This window comes from Salvelinus alpinus, chromosome 7, assembly GCF_045679555.1.
Source record: "Salvelinus alpinus chromosome 7, SLU_Salpinus.1, whole genome shotgun sequence".
Classification (NCBI taxonomy): Eukaryota; Metazoa; Chordata; class Actinopteri; order Salmoniformes; family Salmonidae; genus Salvelinus; species Salvelinus alpinus.
The window spans coordinates 31,425,414-31,452,238 of NC_092092.1; the positions used below are offsets into that span (position 1 = coordinate 31,425,414).

Genomic DNA, 26,825 nt, shown 5'->3' on the forward strand with positions numbered 1-26,825 from the left:
TTTTAGTGTCACACTTTTAATGAAAACACAATTACACTACAGTTACATTAACATAAAACACTAGTGACACACTGGTGTGGGGGGGTAAGTCTTCATGGAAATGCAACAGAGACTAGATCCCAGTTTTCATAAGGCATCTTAAAGCTAAATTCATTGTTAGAACCTTCATGGGGCATCGTTAAATCTCCGAGCTGTTTCCCAAATCCATCGTTACTAAAGTTGCACTTGAAAACGCGTTTCAAGTGCGTAGACCACTCCACTCTCGTAGAACAGCTAAGTGCGTAATTAGATGTGTTTTTCCCTACCGCGTCACTTTATACACAGAAGATCACCGCTAAACATAGAATCAAGATATTTGTCTCTCTGTGACTGTCGATAACTTCACAACGAAGTTGACTACAAATAAAGTTGCCAATGTCTTTAAAATTCTTACAAATAAGCAAAGGATAAAAATATGCTTCAAATGAAAACCCAGACGAGTGCATTAAAAGATAAATAGTCGACCTACAGCTACATAGGCCTACATACTGAACTTCAATGTTCATTCAATTTAGTTCTAGTTTGCTATTAGGCTACTGTCAATTTTTTTACCTCAATATATTTCATGATGTGTAGCCTAATGTGCACAATGACGTGCCAAATCCAGTGTTTTAAGATTTGCAGCCATAGGCGATAATCTCTCTTTGAGCTGATCCGTCGGCAGTACTGTGGAATAATTCTAATGTTAAGGTGTTATTTGAATGGAGAACGCTGATCCAAGAGCAGCACTGCCTTTTTTTTGTCTCGATCCTATCAGTATCGACACATGCCTCAACGCACTTAGTGAACGTTCTCTGTGGTGTATTGAGAAACACATACTACATCTTCAGAAATATGGATGCATCATTAAAACACTTGTATGCCTAAATTCCATTGCTATCGGGAAACCAGGCCCTGACTGTTTTTATTAGCGCCAAGCCACAACCATTAAAATCACTAGTACTGCAGTGAAACACCACCATTGTTTCAATGAGAGCTCTGGTGAGTAAGATGTAAAGTGTATTTATTACATATGGCACGTCAACTTGGAACTTGGGTATTGTATGACTGGCATTGGATGATGGTCAGGGACTAAATTGATCATGTGCGTGTACCATAGACAGACAAGTTCGTGGCCTGTAGCTGGCATAAAAAGCGGGGTTGGACCAGAGTTGTGTGTGTGGTCAGTGGTTCTTATTCACTTCTTGGTTGTCGAGTCCTCTGGTCCCTATGACCTGTGTGTGTGGTCCCTTGTCCCTATGCCCGGGCTACCTGCAGCATCTCTCCCACGTCCAGCATCTTTTCCCTGGGCTTTCCCCTGGTCTCTCCCCTCCTCGTCTCCTCACTGTCGATCTTCTCCCAGTCAGAGAACGAAACTGGCTTCACACCTACAGTCATGCACAGGGAGGTAGGTCGTTTTTGTAAAATATCAAGGTGGACGCTAACACTTGTGGAAGCTGATACTTATTCCTCAACATACCTAAACTCAGCAAAAAAAGAAACGTCCCTTTTTCAGGACCCTGTCTTTCAAAGATAATTTGTAAAAATCCAAATAACTTCACTGTAAAGGGTTTAAACTGTTTCCCATGCTTGTTCAATCAACCATAAACAATTCATGAACATGTACCCGTGGAACAGTCGTTAAGACACTAACAGCCTACAGAGGGTAGGCAACTATCCCTCCACAAGCCCTCAGTCCAGCCTCTCTCAGCCTATTGCAGAAAGTCTGAGCACTGATGGAGGAATTGTGCGTTCCTGGTGTAACTCAGGCAGCTGTTGTTGCCATCCTGTACTTGTCCCGCAGGTGTGATGTTCGGATGTACCGATCCTGTGCAGGTGTTGTTACACGTGGTCTGCCACTGCGAGGACGATCAGCTGTCCGTCTTGTCTCCCTGTAGCGCTGTCTTAGGTGTCTCACAGTACAGACATTGCAATTTATTGCCCTGGCTGGCCACATCTGCATTCCTCATGCATCCTTGCAGCATGCCTAGTGCACGTTCACGCAGATGAGCAGGAACCCTGGGCATCTTTCTTTTGGTGTTTTCAGAGTCAGTAGAAAGGCCTCTCGTGTCCTAAGTTTTCATAACTGTGACCTTAATTGCCTACCGTCTGTAAGCTGTTAGTGTCTTAACGACTGTTCCACGGGTACATGTTCATGAATTGTTTATGGTTGATTGAACAAGCATGGGAAACAGTGTTTAAACCCTTTACAATGAAGATCTGTGAAGTTATTTGGATTTTTACAAATAATCTTTGAAAGACAGGGTCCTGAAAAAGGGACGTTTCTTTTTTTTGTTGCTGAGTTTACATTACAGTGGAGATACATTGTTATTATTATCCCTTTATCTTTAGTCAGGCTCCGTTTATGGCATCTTCGTGACAGAGAAGGTCTGTATGGAGTCAGCAAGATTACTATTGGCCTTAGGGGATTTCCAGCCGTCATGATTTGTTATCATGTAAATCAGGGATGGGCAACTGGCGGCCCACGGGCCCTTTTGAAAGCCCTCGGATCATTTTTATATATATATATATATATATATATATATATATATATATATATATATATATATATATATATATATTTACATACAAAATAAATACAAATATATTATTGAAAGATAGAATAGTTGCAAATTTCGAAATTTGGCTGTGCGCCAGCAGTTTCTCTTTTGACAGTCTTTAATTACTTGTTACTTTTATCTCTTTTTAAAAAAACTGCACTGTCGGTTAGGGGCTCGTAAGTGAGCACTTCACTGTAAGGTGTTATATTCAACGCATGTGACTAATACAATTTGATTCACTCAATTAACCAATGTCAGCTAAGATTTTTAGATTGCTAAGTTAGTTTAGCGGCCAGCTATTTAAACTTGCCATCATGGTCGAATTATGGTCTGGGGGGGGGCTCCATTGATTTTGTTATTCAGTCTCACCCAGATATCATTAAAAACCGCAAACATTTCTCTCCACCCTATGGCAAAATCAAATCAAATTGTATTTGTCACATACGCCAAATACAACAGGTGTAGGTAGACCTTACAGTGAAATGCTTACTTACAAGCCCTTAACCAACAATGCAAATAGAAGAAAAAAATAAAAAAATAAAATAGAGTTAAGAAACTATTAACTAAATAAAAAAGTTTAAAAAAACAAAACATAATAATTAACACAATAGAATAAGGCTATATACAGGGGGTACCGGTATCGAGTAAATGTGTGGGGGTACAGGTTAGTCAAGGTAATTTGTACATGTAGGTAGGGCTAAAGTGACTGTGTGTGTTGTGGTGGGGGACAATGCAAATAGTCTGAGTGGCCATTTGATTAATTATTCAGGAGTCCTATGGCTTGGGGGTAGAAGCTGTTAAGAAGCATTTTGGGGGGGGACAAAATGGCGCCGTAGAGAGAACACTGTGTTTCAGCGAGCTCCCGTGGCATTCGTAAATTTATATTCTTTCATTAATCTCCTAGCTTGAAAAAGTGGTAGAATTGGCTAAATAAGTTATCCTGCAATGAGTCTTGACGGTTATTTCTCAAAAATCTCCGACAACATGCCCAGCAGAGCTACTAAGAACTCGACCAAAACCACCATCCCTGTAGATGTGCAGGAGGAGCTAGCTTACGTTAGCGAGGCTAGCACCGTTGCGGATCCAGGCACAATGGACCTGGTGATTCAAAAGATGACGGACAACATTACTAAAGTGATCGATGTTAAGATAAGAACGGTCTTGGAAGCAATAGCAGGCCATTCAGCTGAATTACAGAGGGTGGTCAAACGTGTCGATGAGGCGGAAGGAAGAATCGCTACAGTGGAAGCCTCAACTACATCTATGGACACTAAGATGAAAGCACTTGAGAAACAGGTGCGCGAAATGGCGGAGCACATTGACGACTTGGATAATCGAGGACGCAGATGCAATATTCGTGTTGTGGGACTCCCGGAAAATTCTGAAGGGACACGTTCAGTAAAATTTTTTGAGGAATGGATCCCTGACTACTTACAAATGGACACTAAGGCTGGTCGTGTGAAGCTGGACAGAGCTCATCGCTCTCAAGCACCGATACCCGGTCCCAACCAGCGCCCACGGCCAGTGGTTATAAAGTTCCACAACTTCACCGACAAGCAGCGCGTTATGGATGCGGCTAGAAATATCGGCTCTGACGGTAGTCAACGTAAAGGTCCAAAGGTCTCATTCTTCAATGATTACTCCACAGCGGTTGTACGAAGACGCAAAGGGTTTGATGAGGCGAAGGCTCGACTCAGGAGAATGAAGATGGACTACGCACTGTTGTACCCGGCCACATTGAAGATTATGGTCAACGGATCGCCTAAGAAATTCTCCACACCTGAAGAGGCTGCTGCGTTTATTGACTCTCTCGGGTAAATAACTAAGCTGCGCCGCCGCAGCATTGGATAACTTTATTATCTTATTTGAACCTGATCATGAAACAGTGGTGTGAGCTCTCACATGCTCCGGTTCAGTAATATTCGTATTTTTATTATTTTTCTTGCTAAAGTAACTGCCGCTATAGCTCAGGCTGAGATATGGGTGAATCTATATTGGTGCCCAGGCTTGGTTTTAGGTGGAAGAGCCTCAATCTTCATATATTGATTTTCATTTTCATATGTATAAAGGACGAGGCTATTGAGTGGCAATGCAGACTTAAGAGTCTACATTGGAAAGTTGAAATCCCCTGCATGTTAGCTAGTGGGAAAACCCCCTTTTGGATCTTTACATGTTTAATTTTTGGGTTTAGTATAGTTAGAGTTCAGGGTTCATATCGTTTGTTTATGCTCGGTGAGATAGAAGAGAGTTCAACACATGGAAAAAGGTACCACCCCATTTTTACAGTGGGATTCAGTCTTCACTCTCCCCTCGAGCTAAGTCACTTAAAGTTATTTGTGATGATCTGGGGTATGCTGATGTTTGGAGAACTTTTCACCCCTCCAACAGAGAGTTCACTTTTTTCTCTGCACCTCATGGATGTCAGACTAGAATAGATTACTTTTTTATGCCCAGGACGTCTTTGCAGTCTGTTTTATCTGCTAGGATAGGAAGCATAGTCATATCTGATCATGCGGAGGTGATCCTGGACATAAAACTCAACGGGGCATTCAATCTGTCAAGACATTGGAGGTTGAATACAACCATCCTTAAAGACCATACGTTCACATCATATTTTATTACAGAGTTTAAAGCATTTTTCTCTATTAACTCTCAATCAACAGATAATCCCTCGCTCCTTTGGGAAACCTGTAAAGCGTACGCCAGGGGTCTGATTATGTCATACACAGCCACTAAGAGGCGGAAAAAGCGTGAAAAGCAAAAAAGGTTAGAGGGTGAATTAGGAACTAAAGAGAAGGACTACATTAAAACTCCCACTCCTGCCCTATTAAAGGAAATATCAGTTCTTAGATCAACGTTGGACTCTCTCCTAACACAGGACGCTGAAAAGAAAATGGGATTTGTCAGGCAAAAGCTATACGAACATGGCGATAAGCCAGGAAAGTACTTGGCGTACTTAGCTAAAAAGAGAGCTGACTCACAGTCAATTGCTACTATTACTGATTCGGATGGCAATCAGTTATATGAAAATAAATTGATAAATGACTCATTTAAGAAATTTTATGCAAATCTTTATGCCTCAGAACTGCCAAATGACGCACCCAAATTAATGGAGAATTTCTTTTCTAAGATTGAGCTCCCTACTATCTCCGAAGACCAGAGGTCTCTCCTTAATGCCCCTATTACCGAGGAAGAGATAATGTTCGCAATTAAGAATCTGCAAAACGGTAAGGCCCCAGGACCAGACGGGTTTGGTAGTGAATTCTATAAAGAGTTTCATGGCCTGATCCTTGAGCCATTGCGTTAAGAAGCATTTTGGACCTGGACTTGGCGCTCCGGTACCGCTTGCCGTGCGGTAGCAGAGAGAACAGTCTATGACTTGGCTGACTGGAGTCTTTGACAATTTTTTGGGGCCTTCCTCTGACACTGCCTAGTATATACAGTTGAAGTCGGAAGTTTACATACACTTAGGGTGGAGTCATTAAAACTTGTTTTTCAACCACTCCACAAATTTCTTGTAAACAAACTATAGTTTTGGTAAGTCGGTTAGGACATCTACTTTGTGCATGACATAAGTAATTTTTCCAACAATTGTTTGCAGACAGATTATTTAACTTATAAATTCACTGTATCACAATTCCAGTGGCTCAGAAGTTAACATACACTAAGTTGACTGTGCCTTTTAACAGCTTGGAAAATTCCAGAAAATTATGTCATGGCTTTAGAAGCTTCTCATAGGCAAGTTGACATCATTTCAGTTAATTGGAGGTGTACCTGTGGATGTATTTCAAGGCCTACCTTCAAACTTAGCGCCTCTTTGCTTGACATCATGGGAAAATCTAAAGAAATCATCCAAGACCTCAGAAAAAAAATTGTAGACCTCCACAAGTCTGGTTCATCGCTGGGAGCAATTTCCAAACGCCTGAAGGTAACACGTTCATCTGTACAAACAATAGTACGCAAGTATAAACACCATGGGACCACGCAGCCGTCATACCGCTCAGGAAGGAGACGCGTTCTGTCTCCTAGAGATGAACGTACTTTGGTGCGAAAAGTGCAAATCAATCTCAGAACAACAGCAAAGGACCTTGTGAAGATGCTGAAGGAAACAGGTACAAAGGTATCTATATCCACAGTAAAACAAGTCCTATATCGACATAACCTGAAAGGCCGCTCAGCAAGGAAGAAGCCACTGCTCCAAAACCGCCATAAAAAAGCCAGATTACGGTTTGCAACTGCACATGCGGTCAAAGAGTGTACTTCTTGGAGAAATGTCCTCTGCTCTGATGAAACAAAAATATAACTGTTTGGCCATAATGACCATCGTTATGTTTGAAGGAAAAAGGGGGATGCTTGCAAGGAGAAGAACACCATCCCATCCGTGAAGCACGGGGGTGGCAGCATCATGTTGTGGGGGTGCTTTGCTGCAGGAGGGACTGGTGCACTTCACAAAATAGATGACATCCAGAGGGAGGTAAATAATGTGAATATATTTGAGCAACATCTCAAGACATCAGTCAGGAAGTTAAAGCTTGGTCGCAAATGGATCTTCCAAATGGACAATGACCCCAAGCATACTTGCAAAGTTGTGGCAAGATGGCTTAAGGACAACAAAGTCAAGGTATTGAAGTGGCTATCACAAAGCCCTGACCTCAATCCTATAGAAAATTTGAGGGCAGAACTGAAAAAGCGTGTTCGAGCAAGGAGGCCTACAAACCTGACTCAGTTACACCAGCTCTGTCAGGAGGAATGGGCCAAAATTCACCCAACTTATTGTGGGAAGCTTGTGGAAGGCTACCCAAAACGTTTGACCCAAGTTAAACAATTAGTCAATGCTACCAAATACTAATTGAGTTATGTAAACTTCTGACCCACTGGGAATGTGATAAAAGAAATAAAAGCTGAAAGAAATCATTCTCTCTACTATTATTCTGACATTTCACATTCTTAAAATGAAGTGGTGAACCTAACTGACCTAAGACAGGGAATTTTTACTATGATTAAATGTCAGGAATTGTGAAAAACTGAGTTTAAATGTATTTGGCTAAGGGGTATGTAAACTTCCTTCTTCAACTTTAGGTCCTGGTAGGCAGGAAGCTTGGCCCCAGTGATGTACTGGGCCGTACGCACTACCCTCTGTAGCACTTTATGGTCGGATGCAGAGCAGTTGCCATACCAGGTGGTGATGCAACCGGTCAGGCTGCTCTCGATGGTGCAGCTGTAGAACTTTGAGGACCTGGGGACCCATGCCAAATCTTTTCAGTCTCCTGAGGGGGAAAAGGCATTGTCGTGCCCTGTTCATGACGTGTATGGACCATGATAGTTCGTTGGTGATGTGGACACCAAGGAACTTGAAACTCTCGACCCGCTCCACTACACCTCCGTCGATGTGAATGGAGGCGTGTTCGGTCCTCCTTTTCCTGTAGTCCATGATCATCTCCTTTGTCTTACTCACGTTGAGGGAGAGGGTGTTCTCTGACCTCCTCCGTATAGGCTGTCTCATAATTGTTGCTGATCAGGCCTACCACCGGTGTGTTGTCAGCAAACTTAATCATGGTGTTGGAGTCGTGCTTGGACACGCAGTCGTGGGTGAACAGGGAGTACAAAAGTGGACTGAGCACACACCCCTGAGGGGCCCCAGTGTTGAGGATCACAGTGGCAGATGTGTGGTTGCCTACCCTTACCACCTGGTGACAACCCGTCAGGAAGTTTAGGATCCAGTTGCATAGGGAGGTGTTTTGTCCCAGGGTCCTTAGCTTTGTGGGCACTATTGTGCTGAACGCTGAGGTATAGTTAATGAACAGTATTCTCACATAGGTGGTCCTTTTGTCCAGGTGGGAAAGGGCAGAGTGGCGTGTGATTGAGAATGCTTCATCTGTGGATCTGTGGGCCGTATGTGAATTGGAGTGGGTCTAGGGTATCCGGGATGATGTTGTTGATGTGAGCCATGACCAGCCTTTCAAAGCACTTCACTTTTAGTCAGGTTACTTTCGCTTTCTTGGGCACAGGGACTATGGTGGTCTGCTTGAAACATGTAGGTAGGGAGAGATTGAACATGTCAGTGAAGACACTTGCCAGTTGGTCCGCGTATGCTTGTACGCGGAGTACACATCTTGGTAATCCGTCTGGCCCCGCGGCCTTGTGAACGTTGACCTGTTTAGAGGTCTTGCTCACATCATCTATGTGTATAATTGCAGGTAATTAGCTGTAAAACAGAAATGCACATGTGGGTACGCCGACCCGAGAGGATCTGTGGACCCTCATGATGAATTCAGATTTTTTGTGGCCCCCACTCCCATCAAAGTTGCCTATCCCTGATGTAAATAGTACATGCAAGTTAAAACACAAATATAGCACTGCAGGCGTAACACCGGTACACTGCTGTATTGCATTTACTGTACGTACTATTGCACATAAGACATTTCCTCACAGGAAAAATGTTGATATTTGAAGTGAATTGAATCATTTCAATAATCAACACAGCGCTAAAGAGTTGCAGTACCTCTTTTCTCCAGGAGGGCGGAGACCCCCTGTGAGCCAGGCTTGACAGTGGATACATCCAGTGTTCCTTTGCCAATGTCCTGTAGCAGAGTCCTGGCTGTGTCAAAGCTGTCGTTCATGGTGGTGGCTATCACCCCCGTGGGACCCCTCTTCACCCAGCCACTGCAGTACAGACCTGCCGACACACACACACACGTTAAAGGGGACAGTTCAATCCAAAAGGGATAGACGTTCTTCTCAGACCTCAACAGTAGTCTGAGGTCGATCATCGAAACCCCACCGCCTGCGACATATATCCACCACCCTAGCGTGGGTAAGAATCCCGACCCCACTGCTATTCTGTATCTCCCTCTCTCTCTGGGTCACCACTCTCATTTCATGTCAGCCCTATCGGAATTAAAAACAAATGAAAATACTTACAAATACACCTTTTGGGGGGAAATTGGGCCCATCTTTCCAAATCGCTTGTGTTTAAGGTAATCAGACGAACGCACCCATACACACCTGCAGTCTGCTGCACGCGGCCCATAGTGTTGGGGATGATGGCTTTTCGGGCGTCGAAGGGGACGGCGGGGTCGATGGGAAGGCTCTTGTAGCCGATGCTGCTGATGACTAGGCCGCACTCCACATCTTCCACCTCACCGGTGGCCACTGCCCTCACCCCCTCACCGTCGCCCTGGGGAGAGACAGAGAGAGGCCGGGGCCAGCTTAACCTAGGCGCTTCTCTGTTCCAGCTTCAGACAACATGGCCTTGTCTTGTGTTTAATGAAAAAGGTTTTATTGGGTTTATCTGGGAAGGTAAGGACAATCAATTACGACAGAGGCAAGAGGGTAAGCTCAAGAGATGATCCTACAGTATATCTATTCCTAAAGCACCCGGCTCACCTCCAGCCGGTTGACAGCCAATCGTATCCCTGCGGCCCTGATGAGGTCAGTGGAGGGGAGGACCTCCAGGGGCCTCCGGAGGAAGCGGAATCCCCAGGCCCGCTCTGCCTTGTTCCGTTTCTCTAACTCCTCCTCCCCTGGAGTCTCTATTGCAGCCTTCAGCAGCAGCTCGGTCAGACGCTTCCTGGGCCTGGCCAGCGCTGAGAGGACGGACACACACACACACACACACAAACAAGTATTCAGTTCAACAGAAACTCCAGCACAGATGAGAATTATACTGACAAAAATAAACAAGTTGAACAAAAACTAGGGGGCAAGTATCAACACATACAGTGGGGCAAAAAGTATTTAGTCAGCCACCAATTGTGCAAGTTCTCCCACTTAAAAAGATGAGAGGCCTGTAATTTTCATCATAGGTACACTTCAACTATGACAGACAAAATGAGAAGAAAAAAAATCCAGAAAATCACATCGTAGGATTTTTTATGAATTTATTTGCAAATTATGGTGGAAAATAAGTATTTGGTCAATAACAAAAGTTTCTCAATACTTTGTTATATACCCTTTGTTGGCAATGACAGAGGTCAAACATTTTCTGTAAGTCTTCACAAGGTTTTCACACACTGTTGCTGGTATTTTGGCCCATTCCTCCATGCAGATCTCCTCTAGAGCAGTGATGTTTTGGGGCTGTTGCTGGGCAACACGGACTTTCAAGATTTTCTATGGGGTTGAGATCTGGAGACTGGCTAGGCCACTCCAGGACCTTGAAATGCTTCTTACGAAGCCACTCCTTCGTTGCCCGGGCGGTGTGTTTGGGATCATTGTCATGCTGAAAGACCCAGCCACGTTTCATCTTCAATGCCCTTGCTGATGGAAGGAGGTTTTCACTCAAAATCTCACGATACATGGCCCCATTCATTCTTTCCTTTACACGGATCAGTCGTTCTGGTCCCTTTGCAGAAAAACAGCCCCAAAGCATGATGTTTCCACCCCCATGCTTCACAGTAGGTATGGTGTTCTTTGGATGCAACTCAGCATTCTTTGTCCTCCAAACACGACGAGTTGAGTTTTTACCAAAAAGTTCTATTTTGGTTTCATCTGACCATATGACATTCTCCCAATCTTCTTCTGGATCATCCAAATGCTCTCTAGCAAACTTCAGACGGGCCTGGACATGTACTGGCTTAAGCAGGGGGACACGTCTGGCACTGCAGGATTTGAGTCCCTGGCGGCGTAGTGTGTTACTGATGGTAGGCTTTGTTACTTTGGTCCCAGCTCTCTGCAGGTCATTCACTAGGTCCCCCCGTGTGGTTCTGGGATTTTTGCTCACCGTTCTTGTGATCATTTTGACCCCACGGGGTGAGATCTTGCGTGGAGCCCCAGATCGAGGGAGATTATCAGTGGTCTTGTATGTCTTCCATTTCCTAATAATTGCTCCCACAGTTGATTTCTTCAAACCAAGCTGCTTACCTATTGCAGATTCAGTCTTCCCAGCCTGGTGCAGGTCTACAATTTTGTTTCTGGTGTCCTTTGACAGCTCTTTGGTCTTGGCCATAGTGGAGTTTGGAGTGTGACTGTTTGAGGTTGTGGACAGGTGTCTTTTATACTGATAACAAGTTCAAACAGGTGCCATTAATACAGGTAACGAGTGGAGGACAGAGGAGCCTCTTAAATAAGAAGTTACAGGTCTGTGAGAGCCAGAAATCTTGCTTGTTTGTAGGTGACCAAATACTTATTTTCCACCATAATTTGCAAATAAATTCATTAAAAATCCTACAATGTGATTTTCTGGATTTTTTTCCTAGTTTTGTCTGTCAAGTGTACCTATGATGAAAATTACAGGCCTCTCTCATCTTTTTAAGTGGGAGAACTTGCACAATTGGTGGCTGACTAAATACTTTTTTGCCCCACTGTACCTACAGTTCAGGTATACACACAAATAAGACAGCCCACACACACAGGAATCTACACTAACCCTTGGTTGACACTTTCAGGTACTTTTCCGAGACACCATATGTTGCCAAACTAGCTCCTGCACTTCACAAACTTGTTTCAATTTCTTTACTCCATCCTGCTTACGTGTAAAAATAATCCCTCAGGCTGTCTGGAAAAGCACCATTCCAATATATGTTTCCATTATGTCATCCACTTAAAAGTGCATGGTTAAGAGCGTTGGGCGAGTAACCGAAAGGTTGCTGGGTCGGTGAAAAATCTGCGATGTGCAAGGCACTTAACCCTAATTGCTCTTGTAAGTTGCTCTGTCTAGATAAGAGACAGTTTATCATGGGGAACAGGTTGATGGGAAGGCAGAGAGAGAGAGATGCTGGTTTGAAGACAAGGGGGAAATTACAAATGATGTTAATCTGATTCTGTAACCACTGACAATCTGGGTTATGGTAGAGCAGACATATACTGCTGCTGGTCTGCAGAGTTCAGACATGATTGAGAGGGGGGAGTTTGGAGCATGTTCCTTGTCAGATAGATAGATGGTAGCAATGGAGGCCTTAGGGAGGGGGAAGGGTATACAGATGCTGTTGAGGCCTGTGAAGGGCAGTGTGTGACATCACATTACTAAGGACAAGGATAAAAGTCAATAGCAGAAGATCTTAATGAGAGAAACCTTAAGAGGAACTAAACAGCCGTGTCTCACATTTAAGAGTTTCTGCTACGCCCTCAAACTCAGACGCCTCCATCTCTGGTCTGGTGCCAGGCAGGTTCACCATCTCTCTCAGCTCCTAGACACAACAAAAAATAAATACCCACGAGTGTTTGCAAAAACAATAATTGATTTAACTACATACAAGCACAGGTGATGGTTATGAACGCAACTCTTAACTCTTCGTAACTTAGTTGTCTTAAGTGTTCGTCAAAGAAGTAGAACAAATTATAAGTAGAAAAAGTTAGACAGGAGTAATGTTTCATGTTCTTAAATGTTTTGCTCACATATCATTTTAACAGTATGCATAAATGTTTCTTTAATCGAATAAATGTGGGGAAAAACCTAAATGTAGACATTAATAAATGCATTTTATGTTAGAACGATAGGGTATTGCCAAGTTGGAGGCACGGTGGTTCCAACACAACGCCCCCCCCCCCTCCCATCAGTCACCTAGTGTATATATAAATCATTACTCCTGACCTGAGGGAAAGTTCATTTATAAAGATGTGGGCATGTTTAGGCAGATAAAAGGCTCAACCTTTGGCACGTATACTCACATGGCAAACCGTCACATGTATGTTGTGAATGGAAACTGTCCCACAATCTAGAAATCACACTATGCAAAACCAACAGAAGTACTATGAAGTAATACATACTCCCTGATTTACAGAACAAAACAATTGCACTTGGAACTTTAAACCCTCATAAATATGACTTCATAATTTAATGTTTGGACAATAAAAATACATACAATGTATAATGTGATGAGCTGTGTGCTTTCTGAACTTACAGTACTTCAGAAATATATGAGGGCAATATTTGTATTTCAGAACATTTTGATATGAGGATCCAAAGCTATTTACCTCAAAGTATAAGATATGTTTTTGTCCATCATCAAAATGTTCTGAAATACAAATATTGCCCTCATATTTCACATCAAATGTGAATCATCAAATGTGAGATATGAACTTGCATCAACCTGTGTGCTCCCTGTGTTCTGCAGGCCACCTGTAGTGGTCAGGGGTTAAGTGTTAGGGGTCAGAGCCTCACCTTAATAGTGCAGGCCACCTGTAGGGGTCCCCTGCGCCCCACAATGAGCACCCTGCGGACACTGCTCTCTGCCAGGGCATCTAGTGCATGCTGGGTGATATCAGTCTTCTACACAGGAATGAGACAGAGAAGGGGTTACATGGAGACACCTGACACTTAGCAATAATTATATATCCAGAGTAGAGGTTGACCGATTAATCGGAATGGCCAATTAATTAGGGCCGATTTCAAGTTTTCATAACAATCGGTAATCTGCATTTTTGGACACCGATTATGGCCGATTACATTGCACTCCACGAGGAGACTGCGTGGCAGGCTGACTACCTGTTACGCGAGTGCAGCAAGGAGCCAAGGTAAGTTGCTAGCTAGCATTAAACTTATATTATAAAAACAATCAATCTTAACATAATCACTAGTTACCTACACATGGTTGATGATATTACTAGTTTATCTAGCTTGTCCTGCGTTGCATATAATCAATGCGATGCCTGTTAATTTATCATTTAATCACAGCCTACTTCGCCAAACGGGTGATGATTTAACAAGCGCAAAAAAAGCAGTGTCGTTGCACCATTGTGTAACTAACCATAAACATCGATGCCTTTCTTTAAAATCAATACACAAGTATATATTTTTAAACCTGCATATTTAGTTAATATTGCCTGCTAACATGAATCTCTTTTAACTAGGGAAATTGTGTCACTTCCCTTGCGTTCTGTGCAAGCTGAGTCAGGGTATATGCAGCAGTTTGGGCCACCTGGCTCGTGAACTGTGTGAAGACCATTTCTTCCTAACAAAGACCATAATTAATCTGCCAGAATTTTACATAATTATGACATAACATTGAAGGTTGTGCAATGTAACAGCAATATTTAGACTTAGGGATGCCACCCGTTAGATAAAATACGTAACGATTCCGTATTTCACCGACAGAATAAACATTTTGTTTTCGAAATGATAGTTTCCGGATTTGACCATATTAATGACCTAAAGCTCGTATTTCTGTGTGTTATTATATTATAATTAAGTCTATGATTTGATATTTGATAGAGCAGTCTGAGCGGTGGTAGGCAGCAGCAGGCTCGTAAGCATTCATTCAAACAGCACTTTCCTGCGTTTGCCAGCAGCTCTTCGCAATACTTGAAGCACAGCGCTGTTTATGACTTCAAGCCTATCAACTCCCGAGATTAGGCTGGCAATACTATAGTGCCTATAAGAACATCCAATAGTCAAAAGGTATATGAAATACAAATGGCATAGAGAGAAATAGTCCTATAATTCCTATAATAACTACAACCTAAAACGTCTTACTTGGGAATATTGAAGACTCATGTTAAAAGGAACCAGCTTTCGTATGTTCTCATGTTCTGAGCAAGGAACTGAAACGTTAGCTTTTTTACATGGCACATAATATTGCACTTTTACTTTCTTCTCCAACACTTTGTTTTTTCATTATTTAAACCAAATTGAACATGTTTCATTATTTATTTGAGACTAAATTGATTTTATTGATGTATTATATTAAGTTAAAATAAGTGTTCATTCAGTATTATTGTAATTGTCATTATTACAAATATATACACACACATATATATATATATAATAATGGAGAAAAAAAATAAATAATAATAATCGACCGATTAATCGGTATCGGCTTTTTTTGAGCCTCCAAAAATCGGTATCGGCGTTGAAAAATCGTAATCGGTCGACCTCTAATCCAGAGATATGCAGATATGGATTGTTTTCTTTCTGTGTGCTTTAACATTTTATACACAATGGTAGGATTCAGGCTTTGACAGAGAGAGATCAGATATAGAATGTATTTGGGCAGATACATGGCAGCATATCTCTAGCCTGACTACCCATCCACATCGCTCTGGCCAAACTAGCGTGTCTTCTCCACAATGAGTCCGGATTTGCTTTCCTCCATTACGATCTCTAGCATGCAAACACATTCTGAGCATTCCGATTGGTCCCAGAAACCAATGGGTTGGCCCAGAGCTGGCCTACATGATGATGTTATCAACTTTGATATTGTGATTGGTTAGATTGGTTAGAGATGACCCATTTGCCGTTTAATTAGTTTTGTACAACGGCCCTCATTTTGAGGTCAACACAAACAACTTCTAGGATGGCAGTTTCAGACAATGTATGGAGCAATAGAGCAGCGGACTTAAATTCAGGATGAGTCGTCATGCAAGCATATCTTACCTTCAGAATATCTACAGGAGATAGCAGCATCCTTGCAACATCCAGTGCCACGTTACCCTGCCCCAGAATTACAGCCGTCTCACAGCTCAGATCCGGCCTAAGCTAGTAGGATGGATAAAGAGAGACGGAGAGGGACCGAGATAGACAGATTTATGTACAGTGCATTCGGAAAGTATTCAGACCCCTCGACTTTTCCCACATTTTGTTACGCTACAGCCGTATTCTAAAATGTATTAAATAAAACTTTTTCCTCAGCAATCCACACACAATACCCCATAATGACAAAGCAAAAACTGGTTTTTAGAAACAGAAATACCTTATTTACATAATTATTCAAACCCTTTGCCATGAGACTCGAAATTGAGCTCAGGTGCATTCTGTTTCCATTGATCATCCTTGAGATGTTTCTACAACTTGATTGGAGTACACCTGTGGTAAATTCAATTGATTGGACATGGTTTGGAAAGGCACACACCTGTCAGTAAAAGGCACATGACAGCCCACTTGGAGTTTGCCAAAAGGCACCTAAAGCCTCTCAGACCATGAGAAACAAGATTTTCTGGTCTGATGAAACCAAGATTGAACTCTTTGGCCTGAATGCCAAGCGTCACGTCTGGAGGAAACCTGGTACCATCCCTACGGTGAAGCATGGTGGTGGCAGCATCATGCTGTGGGGATATTTTTCAGCTGCAGGGACTGGGAGACTAGTCAGGATCGAGGGAAAGATGAACAGAGCAAAGTACAGAGGGCTACTTGATGAAAACCTGCTCCACAGCACTCAGGACCTCAGACTGGGGGGATAAATTCACCTTCCAACAGGACAACGACCCTAAGCACACAGCCAATACAATGCAGGAATGGCTTCGGGACAAGTCTCTGAATGTCCTTGAGTGGCCCAGCCAGAGCCCGGACTTGAAGCCGATCTAACATCTCTGGAGAAACCTGAAAATAGCTGTGCAGCAGAGCTCCCCATACAACCTGACAAAGCTTGAGAGGATCTGCAGAGAAGAATGGGAGAAACTCCACAAATACAGGTGGCCAAGATTGTAGCTTCTACCCAAGAAGACTCGATGCTGTGATCACTGCCAAAGGTGCTTCAACAAGTTACTGAGTAAAGTGTCTGAATACTTACGTAAATGTGATATTTACGTTTTTTTATAAATTAGCAAAAATGTCTAAACTTGTTTTTGCTTTGTCATTATGGGTTGTTGTGTGTAGATTGACATGGGGAATAAAATATTTATTACATTTTAGAATAAGGATGTGGAATAATTTGGAAAAAGTCAAGGGGTCTAAATACTTTCCGAAGGCACTGTATATCACTGAAATGTGTGTCGAAGCCTGTGATTTAAAAGCTCAGTACTTTCTCCTAACACATTTGTAAATAGTTAGGACAACATACCTCTCTGTTTCTAGGCAGCCCATTGTACCAGCCGACAAAGTCTTTGGCAGAGTACACCCCAGCCAAGTCTTCCCCTGGTACACCCATAGTCCTGTTCCCCTCCGCTCCATAGCTCTACGGATAAACACACACACATAAATACTCACACTTAAAGACACAAAACCAACACAAACACACACAGTGATTTAGGGGTGTAGATCTCTTTGGGGTGTAGTCTCACCAGAACCACAGCGTGGTAGGCTTCTTGAAGCTCCTCCACAGTGACGTCCTTCCCCACTCTCACATTGCCATGGAAACTACACCTGGCATGCTGGGCCGTTTGGGTGAAGGTGTTGATGACGTTCTGACGAGACAACAAGATAAAAAGAGAGAGAGAGGAGAAGAGGGAGGAGAGAGAAAGAGAGATGCCATGATTCAATAAATTATATAATTATATAATTTTGTCTGCTTCTGTCTGGCTATCATTTAATCAATCAATACTGACCTTGACCTCTGGATGGTCGGGGGCCACCCCAAATCTGACCAGGCCGAAGGGGACGGGTAGACGCTCATAGATGTCCACCTGAACATCTGTCCGAGTCTTTTACAGACACACAATAAAGTCTTGCTTACATTTAAAAACATGCCAGTATGAACCAAACATATGTTGACACGGACTCAGGCCTGGGCAACTCTAGTCCTCGGGGGCCTGATTGGTGTCACACTTTTTCCCCATCCCCAGCAAACACACCTGATTTAAACTAATTGCGTTTTTAACTGAAGATCATGACTAGTTGATTATTGGAGTCAGATGTGTTGGCTGGGGCAAAAGTGTGACACCAATCAGGCCCCTGAGGATTGGCGTTGCCCAGGCCTGCGTACTACTTTAGTTTGACTCTATTGACGTATGCAGGGCTATATTTGACCCGGCAGTATTGCTACAGCAACACTGTCGGGTAGTCAGACTTGGTAGGCTTTTATTTTAAAATAAGGGCTTTGTGTGCAAGTGCAGGAAATGTATTCATGCCATTTAACAACCGTGGACCACAAATAATGCTATCTTTACACATGGGAAATATACAAGTAGCAGCCAGTCGCTATATACTGTATGCACCACAATACAAATGAGAGCTATTGATAGAGTAATCAGCAATTGATGACGTAATTTCCTGGTTTACAAGCAGGCTCGGTAGCTGCCTGTAAAAATATGTCCCAGGCAAATTAGGCAATTGTGCACATACAATTTCTCAGATGATCTCTTAATATCACCAAGTATGGGTAAATCCATTTGAATTCAATCACTTTTTGACAGCATCACTTTGATATGAACGAAACCTTCCATATATATATATATATACAGTGGGGAGAACAAGTATTTGATACACTGCCGATTTTGCAGGTTTTCCTACTTACAAAGCATGTAGAGGTCTGTAATTTTTATCATAGGTACACTTCAACTGTGAGAGACGGAATTTAAAACAAAAATCCAGAAAATCACATTGTATGATTTTTAAGTAATTAATTCGCATTTTATTGCATGACATAAGTATTTGATCACCTACCAACTAGTAAGAATTCCGGCTCTCACAGACCTGTTAGTTTTTCTTTAAGAAGCCCTCCTGTTCTCCACTCATTACCTGTATTAACTGCACCTGTTTGAACTCGTTACCTGTATAAAAGACACCTGTCCACCCACCCACTCAATCAAACAGACTCCAACCTCTCCACAATGGCCAAGACCAGAGAGCTGTGTAAGGACATCAGGGATAAAATTGTAGACCTGCACAAGGCTGGGATGGGCTACAGGACAATAGGTAAGCAGCTTGGTGAGAAGGCAACAACTGTTGGCGCAATTATTAGAAAATGGAAGAAGTTCAAGATGACGGTCAATCACCTTCGGTCTAGGGCTCCATGCAAGATCTCACCTCGTGGGGCATCAATGATCATGAGGAAGGTGAGGGATCAGCCCAGAACTACACGGCAGGACCTGGTCAATGACCTGAAGAGAGCTGGGACCACAGTCTCAAAGAAAACCATTAGTAACACACTACGCCGTCATGGATTAAAATCCTGCAGCGCACGCAAGGTCCCCCTGCTCAAGCCAGCGCATGTCCAGGCCCGTCTGAAGTTTGCCAATGACCATCTGGATGATCCAGAGGAGGAATTGGAGAAGGTCATGTGGTCTGATGAGACAAAAATAGAGCTTTTTGGTCTAAACTCCACTCGCCGTGTTTGGAGGAAGAAGAAGGATTAGTACAACCCCAAGAACACCATCCTAACCGTGAAGCTTGGAGGTGGAAACATCATTCTTTGGGGATGCTTTTCTGCAAAGGGGACAGGACGACTGCACCGTATTGAGGGGAGGATGGATGGGGCCATGCATCGCGAGATCTTGGCCAACAACCTCCTTCCCTCAGTAAGAGCATTGAAGATAGGTCGTGGCTGGGTCTTCCAGCATGACAACGACCCGAAACACACAGCCAGGGCAACTAAGGAGTGGCTCCGTAAGAAGCATCTCAAGGTCCTGGAGTGGCCTAGCCAGTCTCCAGACCTGAACCCAATAGAAAATCTTTGGAGGGAGCTGAAAGTCCGTATTGCCCAGCGACAGCCCCGAAACCTGAAGGATCTGGAGAAGGTCTGTATGGAGGAGTGGGCCAAAATCCCTGCTGCAGTGTGTGCAAACCTGGTCAAGAACTACAGGAAACGTATGATCTCTGTAATTGCAAACAAAGGTTTCTGTACCAAATATTAAGTTCTGCTTTTCTGATGTATCAAATACTTATGTCATGCAATAAAATGCAAATTAATTATTTAAAAATCATACAATGTGATTTTCTGGATTTTTGTTTTAGATTCCGTCTCTCACAGTTGAAGTGTACCTATGATAAAAATTACAGACCTCTACATGCTTTGTAAGTAGGAAAACCTGCAAAATCGGCAGTGTATCAAATACTTGTTCTCCCCACTGTATATATATATATATATATATGCCCATTGTAGAAGTGCTCAGAAAGCTACTTTTAAAACCTGAATGCTAGAACATTCAAGAGATAAAAGGTGCTCAAAGTTGACTTATTTTGCTTACCCTACCATACCATGAGACATTCATGTCTTCATCACTGGAAAAGATAAACAGTTGAGATTGCTATCATTTAAAAGCTTACAAACAGGGCTGTCAAACTATTGTATACTTTCGTGAAAAAAACATTTAGTCAAATAGTATATATATTTTTTTAACCTTAAACGTCAATTATCTAAAAACGCCTCGACTCAAGACTGTTTTCATACTCGCAGATGTATACCCTATTTTACGTCATCTGTTTTTGCATTAAAATGGGAATAAAATAGAAATTTCAACTTTCTAATGGTACCACAAAGATGGTTGGAGGTCCACATACTGTATCAGAGAATGTTGACTTCAATGGGAATATCTGTTGTTTTAACCCAATAAGTCCCACCGTAACGCAAGCACGTTTTGGACTTCTAACCTCTTAAAACACATTGTGTGTCTAAGCTACAGACTTCTGCATTATACCATTGGATATGTCTATTTCTTCTGCAGCCGTAGATACCAACTGTGTGATTAATGGGGGCTGAACTAGAGCGGTGCTCACAAGCTACACAAAAGTTATTGAAAGGTAAGATAGACAATCTCAGGACAGTGTCTAGAATACTGTAATAAGCTCAAAGCTGCTGTCACAAACTCTACACAGTTGTCACTGACTAGTTGGATATTCATTTCCCAGTGAGCAAACCGTTTCTGTAGTTTTCTGTACTTACAGCATTCATAAATTACATTTTAAATCAGGTTTTTGCTTTGGCTGACTTTTTTTATTATTGATATTTGCCATAAAAACTCATGAATGCAACTGTTTATGTCAAATTGGTTTGTGTTCTACTTGTAGCCCTGGTTGTCCTGAAAAGAAAATGGTAAATCACTGCATTGTGATGCTAAATATCGTCGATGCTAAATTATACTGTCAATCCTCCATAGCAAACCTAATGAAATCATAGGAATATGGATAATAGAATAGACATGACCATTTAAGTTGACATTCGACGATAGGTGGACCGGCAGCCATCTTTGTGGTCGTAATTAGAACTTAACATTTCAATTAAATGTTTATTTACCAGGTAAATTGCAGTGGTCTGAAGGGATAGGTACATTCTATTTCTATGATTGAAATGACACCCACCCGGTATTCAAGAGCATGTTGTGTCTCAACTGATGGTGGGCACAACACAAAAACCTAAAACGATGTAAAGTAGGTTCTAAGCTACAACGTATGCAATTTTTTTTAGTTGATGCTTTTTTAGATAATTGATGTTAAAAAAGTTTTTAAAAAGTTGACAAAAAAAATAAGTGAATGAATTCAAATGGATTTACCCGTATTTTACAGTTCAGGGGTCTTCTGAGAAGTGCAAACCATTATCTGAAACCGACAGTGAAACTACTCTAGTAAAGAGTTGCCACTAGTTACCACAGCCACAAAGTCATAATGGGCAATATCATAACATAAAAATTTGCTTTATGATCTTAATTTAAAGTTAGGCATAAGATTAGCAGTGTGGTTAAGGTTAGCCCACAGTGATTGACTGTAGACCCTACCACATACCTCTCGTGTCTGAGCCGTTGAATTGCGACTCTACTTTGTCTCTATACTGACGCTTAGCTTGTTAGATTGCCTTGCGGAGGGAATAGCTACACTGTTTGTATTCGGTCATGTTTCCGGTCGCCTTGCCCTGATTAAAAGCGGTGGTTCGCGCTTTCAGTTTTGCGCGAATGCTGCCATCAATCCACGGTTTCTGGTTGGGGAAGGTTTTAATAGTCGCCGTGGGTACAACATCACCGATGCACTTGCTAATAAACTCGCTCACCGAATCAGGGTATACATCAATGTTGTTGTTCGATGCTATCCGGAACATATCCCAGTCCATGTGATCGAAGCAATCTTAAAGCGTGAAATCAGATTGGTCGGACCAGCGGTGAACAGACCAGAGCACAGGCGTTTCCTGTTTTAGTTTCTGTCTATAGGCTGGGAGCAACAAAAGTCGTGGTCAGATTTGCCGAAAGGAGGGCGAGGGAGGGCTTTGTATGGGTTGCGGAAGTTATGCCAGCCCCGGTCACGCATTCGATATGCTGACAATATTTAGGGAGCCTTGTTTAACGATTAGCCTTGTTAAAATCCCCAGCTACAATAAATGCTGCCTCGGGATATGTGGTTTCCAGTTTACATAGAGTCCAATGAAGTTCTTTCATGGCCGTCGAGGTGTCTGCTTGGGGGGGATATACACGACTGTTATGATAATCGAGGAGAATTCTCTTGGTAGATAATGCGGTCGGCATTTGATTGTAAGGAATTCTAGGTCAGCTAAACAAAAGGACTTGAGTTCTGTTATAGACCCCCCTCAGCACCCAGCAGTGCACCATATGTGAAATGATTGCCCCCCATCTAGTTGCAGAGTTTGTTCTGTTAGGTGACCTAAACTGGGATATGCTTAACATCCCGGCCGTCCTACAATCTAAGCTAGATGCCCTCCATCTCACACAAATTATCAAGGAACCCACCTGGTACAACCCTAAATCCGTAAACATGGGCACCCTCATAGATATTATCCTGGCCAACTTGCCCTCCAAATACACCTCTGCTGTTTTCAATAAGGATCTCAGAGATCACTGCCTCCTTACCTGCATCCGTTATGGGTCCGCGGTCGTTTGACACAAACACTCCCTAAAACACTTCTGCGAGCAGGCCTTTCTAATTGAACGGGCCCGGATATCCTGGAAGGATATTGACCTCATTCCGTCAGTAGAGGATGCCTGGTTGTGCTTTAAAAGTAATTTCCTCACCATCTTAAATAAGCATGCCCCTTTCAAAAACTATAGAACTAAGAACAGACATAGCCCTTGGTTCACTCCAGATCTGACTGCCCTCAACCAGCACAAAAACATCCTGTGGCGTACTGCACTAGCATCAAATAGTCCCCGCGATATGCAACTTTTCAGGGAAGCCAATACCAACACACACAGTCAGTTAGGAAAGCAAAGGCTAGGTTTTTCAAACAGAAATTTGCATCCTGTAGCTCTAACTCCAAAAAGTTTTGGGACACTGTAAAGTCCATGGAGAATAAGAGCACCTCCTCCCAGCTGCCCACTGCACTGAGACTAGGAAACACTTTCACTGCCGATACATCCACGATAATCGAGAATTTCAATAAGCATCGCTCTACGGCTGGCCATGCTTTCCTCCTGGCTACCCCAACTCTGGCCAACAGCTCCACCCCCCCCCCCCGCAGCTACTTGCCCAAGCCTCCCCAGCTTCTCCTTCACCCAAATCCAGATAGCAGATGTTCTGAAAGAGTTGCAAAACCTGGACCCGTACAAATCAGCTGGGTTAGACAATCTGGACCCTCTCTTTCTAAAATTATCCGCCGCCATTGATGCAACCCCTATTACCAGTCTGTTCAAACTCTCATATCGTCCGAGATTCCTAAAGATTAGAAAGCTGTCGCGGTCATCCCCCTCTTCAAAAGGGAGTGACACTCTAGCCCCAAACTGTTACAGACCTAGATCCATCCTGCCCTGCCTTTCTAAAGTCTTCAAAATCCAAGTTAACAAACAGATCACTGACCATTTTCGAATCCCACCGTACCTTCTCCTCTGTGCAATCCGGTTTCCGAGCTGGTCATGGATGCACCTCAGCCACGCTCAAGGTACTAATCCATCTCATAACCGCCATCGATAAAAGACAGTACTGTGCAGCCGTCTTTATCGACATGGCCAAGACTTTCGACTCTGTCAATCACCGTATTCTTATCGGCAGACTCAACAGCCTTGGTTTCTCAAATGACTGCCTCGCCTGGTTCACCAACTACTTCTCAGATAGAGTTCAGTGTGTCAAATCGAAGGGCCTGTTGTCCGGACCTCTGGCAGTCTCTATGGGGGTGCCACAGGGTTCAATTCTCGGGCCGACTCTTTTCTCTGTATACATCAATGATGTCGCTCTTGCGGCTGGTGATTCTCTGATCCACCTCTACGCAGACGACACCATTCTGTATACTTCTGGCCCTTCTTTTGACACTGTGTTAACTAACCTCCAGATGAGCTTCAATGCCATACAACTCTTCTGTGGCCTCCAACTGCTCTTAAACACTAGTAAAACTAAATGCATGCTTTTCAACCAATCACTGCCCGCACGACTAGCATCCCTACTCTGGACGGTTCTGACTTAGAATATGTGGACAACTACCTAGGTGTCTGGTTAGACTGTAAACTCTCCTTCCAAACTCATTAAGCATCTCCTATCCAAAATTAAATCTAGAATCAGCTTCCTATTTCGCAACAAAGCATCCTTCACTCATGCTGCCAAACATACCCTCGTAAAACTGATTATCCTACCGATCCTTGACGATGTCATTTACAAAATAGCCTCCAACACTCTACTCAGCAAACTGGATCACAGTGCCATCCGTTTTGTCACCAAAGCCCCATATACCACCCACCACTGCGACCTGTATGCTCTCGTCGGCTGGCCCTCGCTGCATATTAGTCGCCAGACCCACTGGCTCCAGGTCATCTATAAGACTTTGCTAGGTAAAGCTCCGCCTTATCTCAGCTCACTGGTCACCATAACAACACCCACCCGTAGCATGCGCTCCAGCAGGTATATCTCACTGGTCATCCCCAAAGCCAACACCTACTTTGGCCGCCTTTCCTTCCAGTTCTCTGCTGCCAATGACTGGAACGAATTGCAAAAATCGCTGAAGTTGGAGACTCATATCTCCGTCACTAATTTAAGCATCAGCTATCTGAGCAGCTTCCTGATCGCTGCAGCTGTACACAGCCCATCTGTAAATAGCCCATCCAACTCCCTACCTCATCCCCATATTGTTTTAATTAACTTTTTTTGCACACCAGTATTCCTACTTGCACATCATCATCTGCACATCTATCACTCCAGTGTTAATTTGCTAAATTGTAATTACTTCGCTACTATGGCCTATTTATTGCCTTACCTCCTTACGCCATTTGCACACACTGTATATAGATTTTTCTATTGTGCTATTGACTGTACTTTTGTTTAACCCACGTGTAACTCTGTGTTGTTTTTTGTCGCACTGCTTTGCTTTATCTTGGCCAGGTCTGCACTTGTTAACTTCCCCTCATGGAATGGACTCCCTAGTTTACACTTCGGGGAGAAGGGCAATAAATTGGAACAGGATTTTGGGAAAGAATGCTCTGATCCAAGATTTGTGGCTAAGGGAAGCATCTACCCGATGGTTCTAATCTTGGGGACAGTAGCACTGAGACATCACTCACCTTGACTAGGTGTTGTGCAGTGTAGAAGCCAGCTGGGCCACCTCCAACTATGCACACCTTGGGGCTGGAGGCAGGTGTGGAGGTGGAAAGTCCACACACACCTGTATAGACACATGCCAGAATGAGCAATGACAACCCATGTAAAGTAGCTAACTCATTCTATGTCACTACATGGTAATTAGTAATGGTAATTGGTAAATAGGCTAGTGTCAGACATATAAATAACTGTTACTAAATCACTAATCTGTCCAGACCTGTAGACGTGTCGTTTTACTCTAGGCAGGGTGAATTACTGCATGCACTTGGAGAGCAATGTCCATTGTTTGCCCCCCTTCTTACCATAGAATCGTGTGATCCTCACGCACCTTGCCGAAGTCAGAAATAACTTTAAAATCTGGACCTTGCACAACGCAGCTTTATGAGTGCTCATCTTCACAAATCATCCGGGAAATGTCTCTTTGGTAGGCGGCTAGCGAGACTAGCTTGTAGTTTGGTCCAGACTGAGTTTTGGTCATAACGTTAAATGCAGACGAGACAAGGCACTAGGACAGGAATGGATTACGGGCGGGATTATCAATCACTTCATCTCTTCCGGCGGTATGTGCTCTCCAGTTGTCACACAATAATGAAAACACAATTAATCAGCTAGCTGGTACATTGCAAATAGGTAGCTAGCTAGCGTTAGTAACTAAATAAACGCACAGTCATTCATTAAAAGTACAATTGTTCCCCTACTAGATAGTTAACCATCCACAGTGTAGTAGCTACGTGAGTGTGCTAGCCACAGTGCTGCAGATGACCGTGGGTGCGTTTGTTGACAAATTAATTCAACAGGATTAGCTAGCTACCTCGCTCAACTGGTTAGGTTTATAAGCTTTAGAGAGTTAATTATTAGACAAACTAAGTTAGCTAGCTATTCTAAAAAATGTGGCACTTGCCATGCATGAAGGCAGATTACACAATTAAAACAATAGTGGAAGACTTGAAACAAATGTAAATCATATGTCAAAAACTAACCGTTTATCATGTGTTCCGTCCAAAGTGTCTCGTCTTGAAAATACAGCTGCATACATAGTTCCGGGTAAAAATTAACTGCACCTTGACAAATGGCATTATAGAGATAATAATCTCTAAACCCAAGGTAATAGTGGGACAATGTCTTGGGTTTATCAGGATTTGTCTCCCCAGGGTACACACACACAGTTGCATAACAAGACCTTGATTTTGAATTTCTGG

General features: G+C 42.9%; 1 protein-coding gene across 3 annotated transcripts; it reads right to left on the minus strand.

Annotated features, from left to right (window-relative positions):
• fdxr (ferredoxin reductase) lies at positions 1-26,728 on the minus strand. 3 transcript variants are annotated; one of them, XM_071409830.1, is made up of 13 exons: positions 26,607-26,728; positions 25,929-26,131; positions 25,590-25,690; positions 17,775-17,870; positions 17,511-17,633; positions 17,291-17,404; positions 15,889-15,990; positions 13,678-13,785; positions 12,619-12,703; positions 9,966-10,165; positions 9,585-9,756; positions 9,082-9,255; positions 1-1,406 (listed from the first exon to the last, which is right to left on the minus strand). In XM_071409830.1, the coding sequence occupies exons 2-13, from the start codon at positions 26,017-26,019 to the stop codon at positions 1,276-1,278; spliced, it is 1,497 nt and encodes a 498-aa protein (XP_071265931.1). In that variant the 5' UTR covers positions 26,020-26,131; positions 26,607-26,728; the 3' UTR covers positions 1-1,275. The 3 variants fall into 3 exon arrangements, with proteins under 3 accessions (XP_071265931.1, XP_071265930.1, XP_071265932.1); XM_071409829.1 differs by lacking the exon at positions 26,607-26,728 and having other exon boundaries at positions 25,929-26,600; XM_071409831.1 differs by lacking the exons at positions 17,775-17,870; positions 26,607-26,728 and having other exon boundaries at positions 25,929-26,600.
• Positions 26,729-26,825: the final 97 nt, after the last annotated feature.

Excerpts from the sequence above, each read along its gene's own strand:
- fdxr (XM_071409830.1), bottom strand. The coding sequence starts at position 26,019 with ATGAGCACTCATAAAGCTGCGTTGTGCAAGGTCCAGATTTTAAAGTTA. Across the intron at positions 17,871-25,589 it reads CTGCACAACACCTAGTCAAG|ACTCGGACAGATGTTCAGGT; the intron begins GTGAGTGATGTC and ends TGTCTGTAAAAG. Across the intron at positions 13,786-15,888 it reads CTCCTGTAGATATTCTGAAG|AAGACTGATATCACCCAGCA; the intron begins GTAAGATATGCT and ends ATTCCTGTGTAG.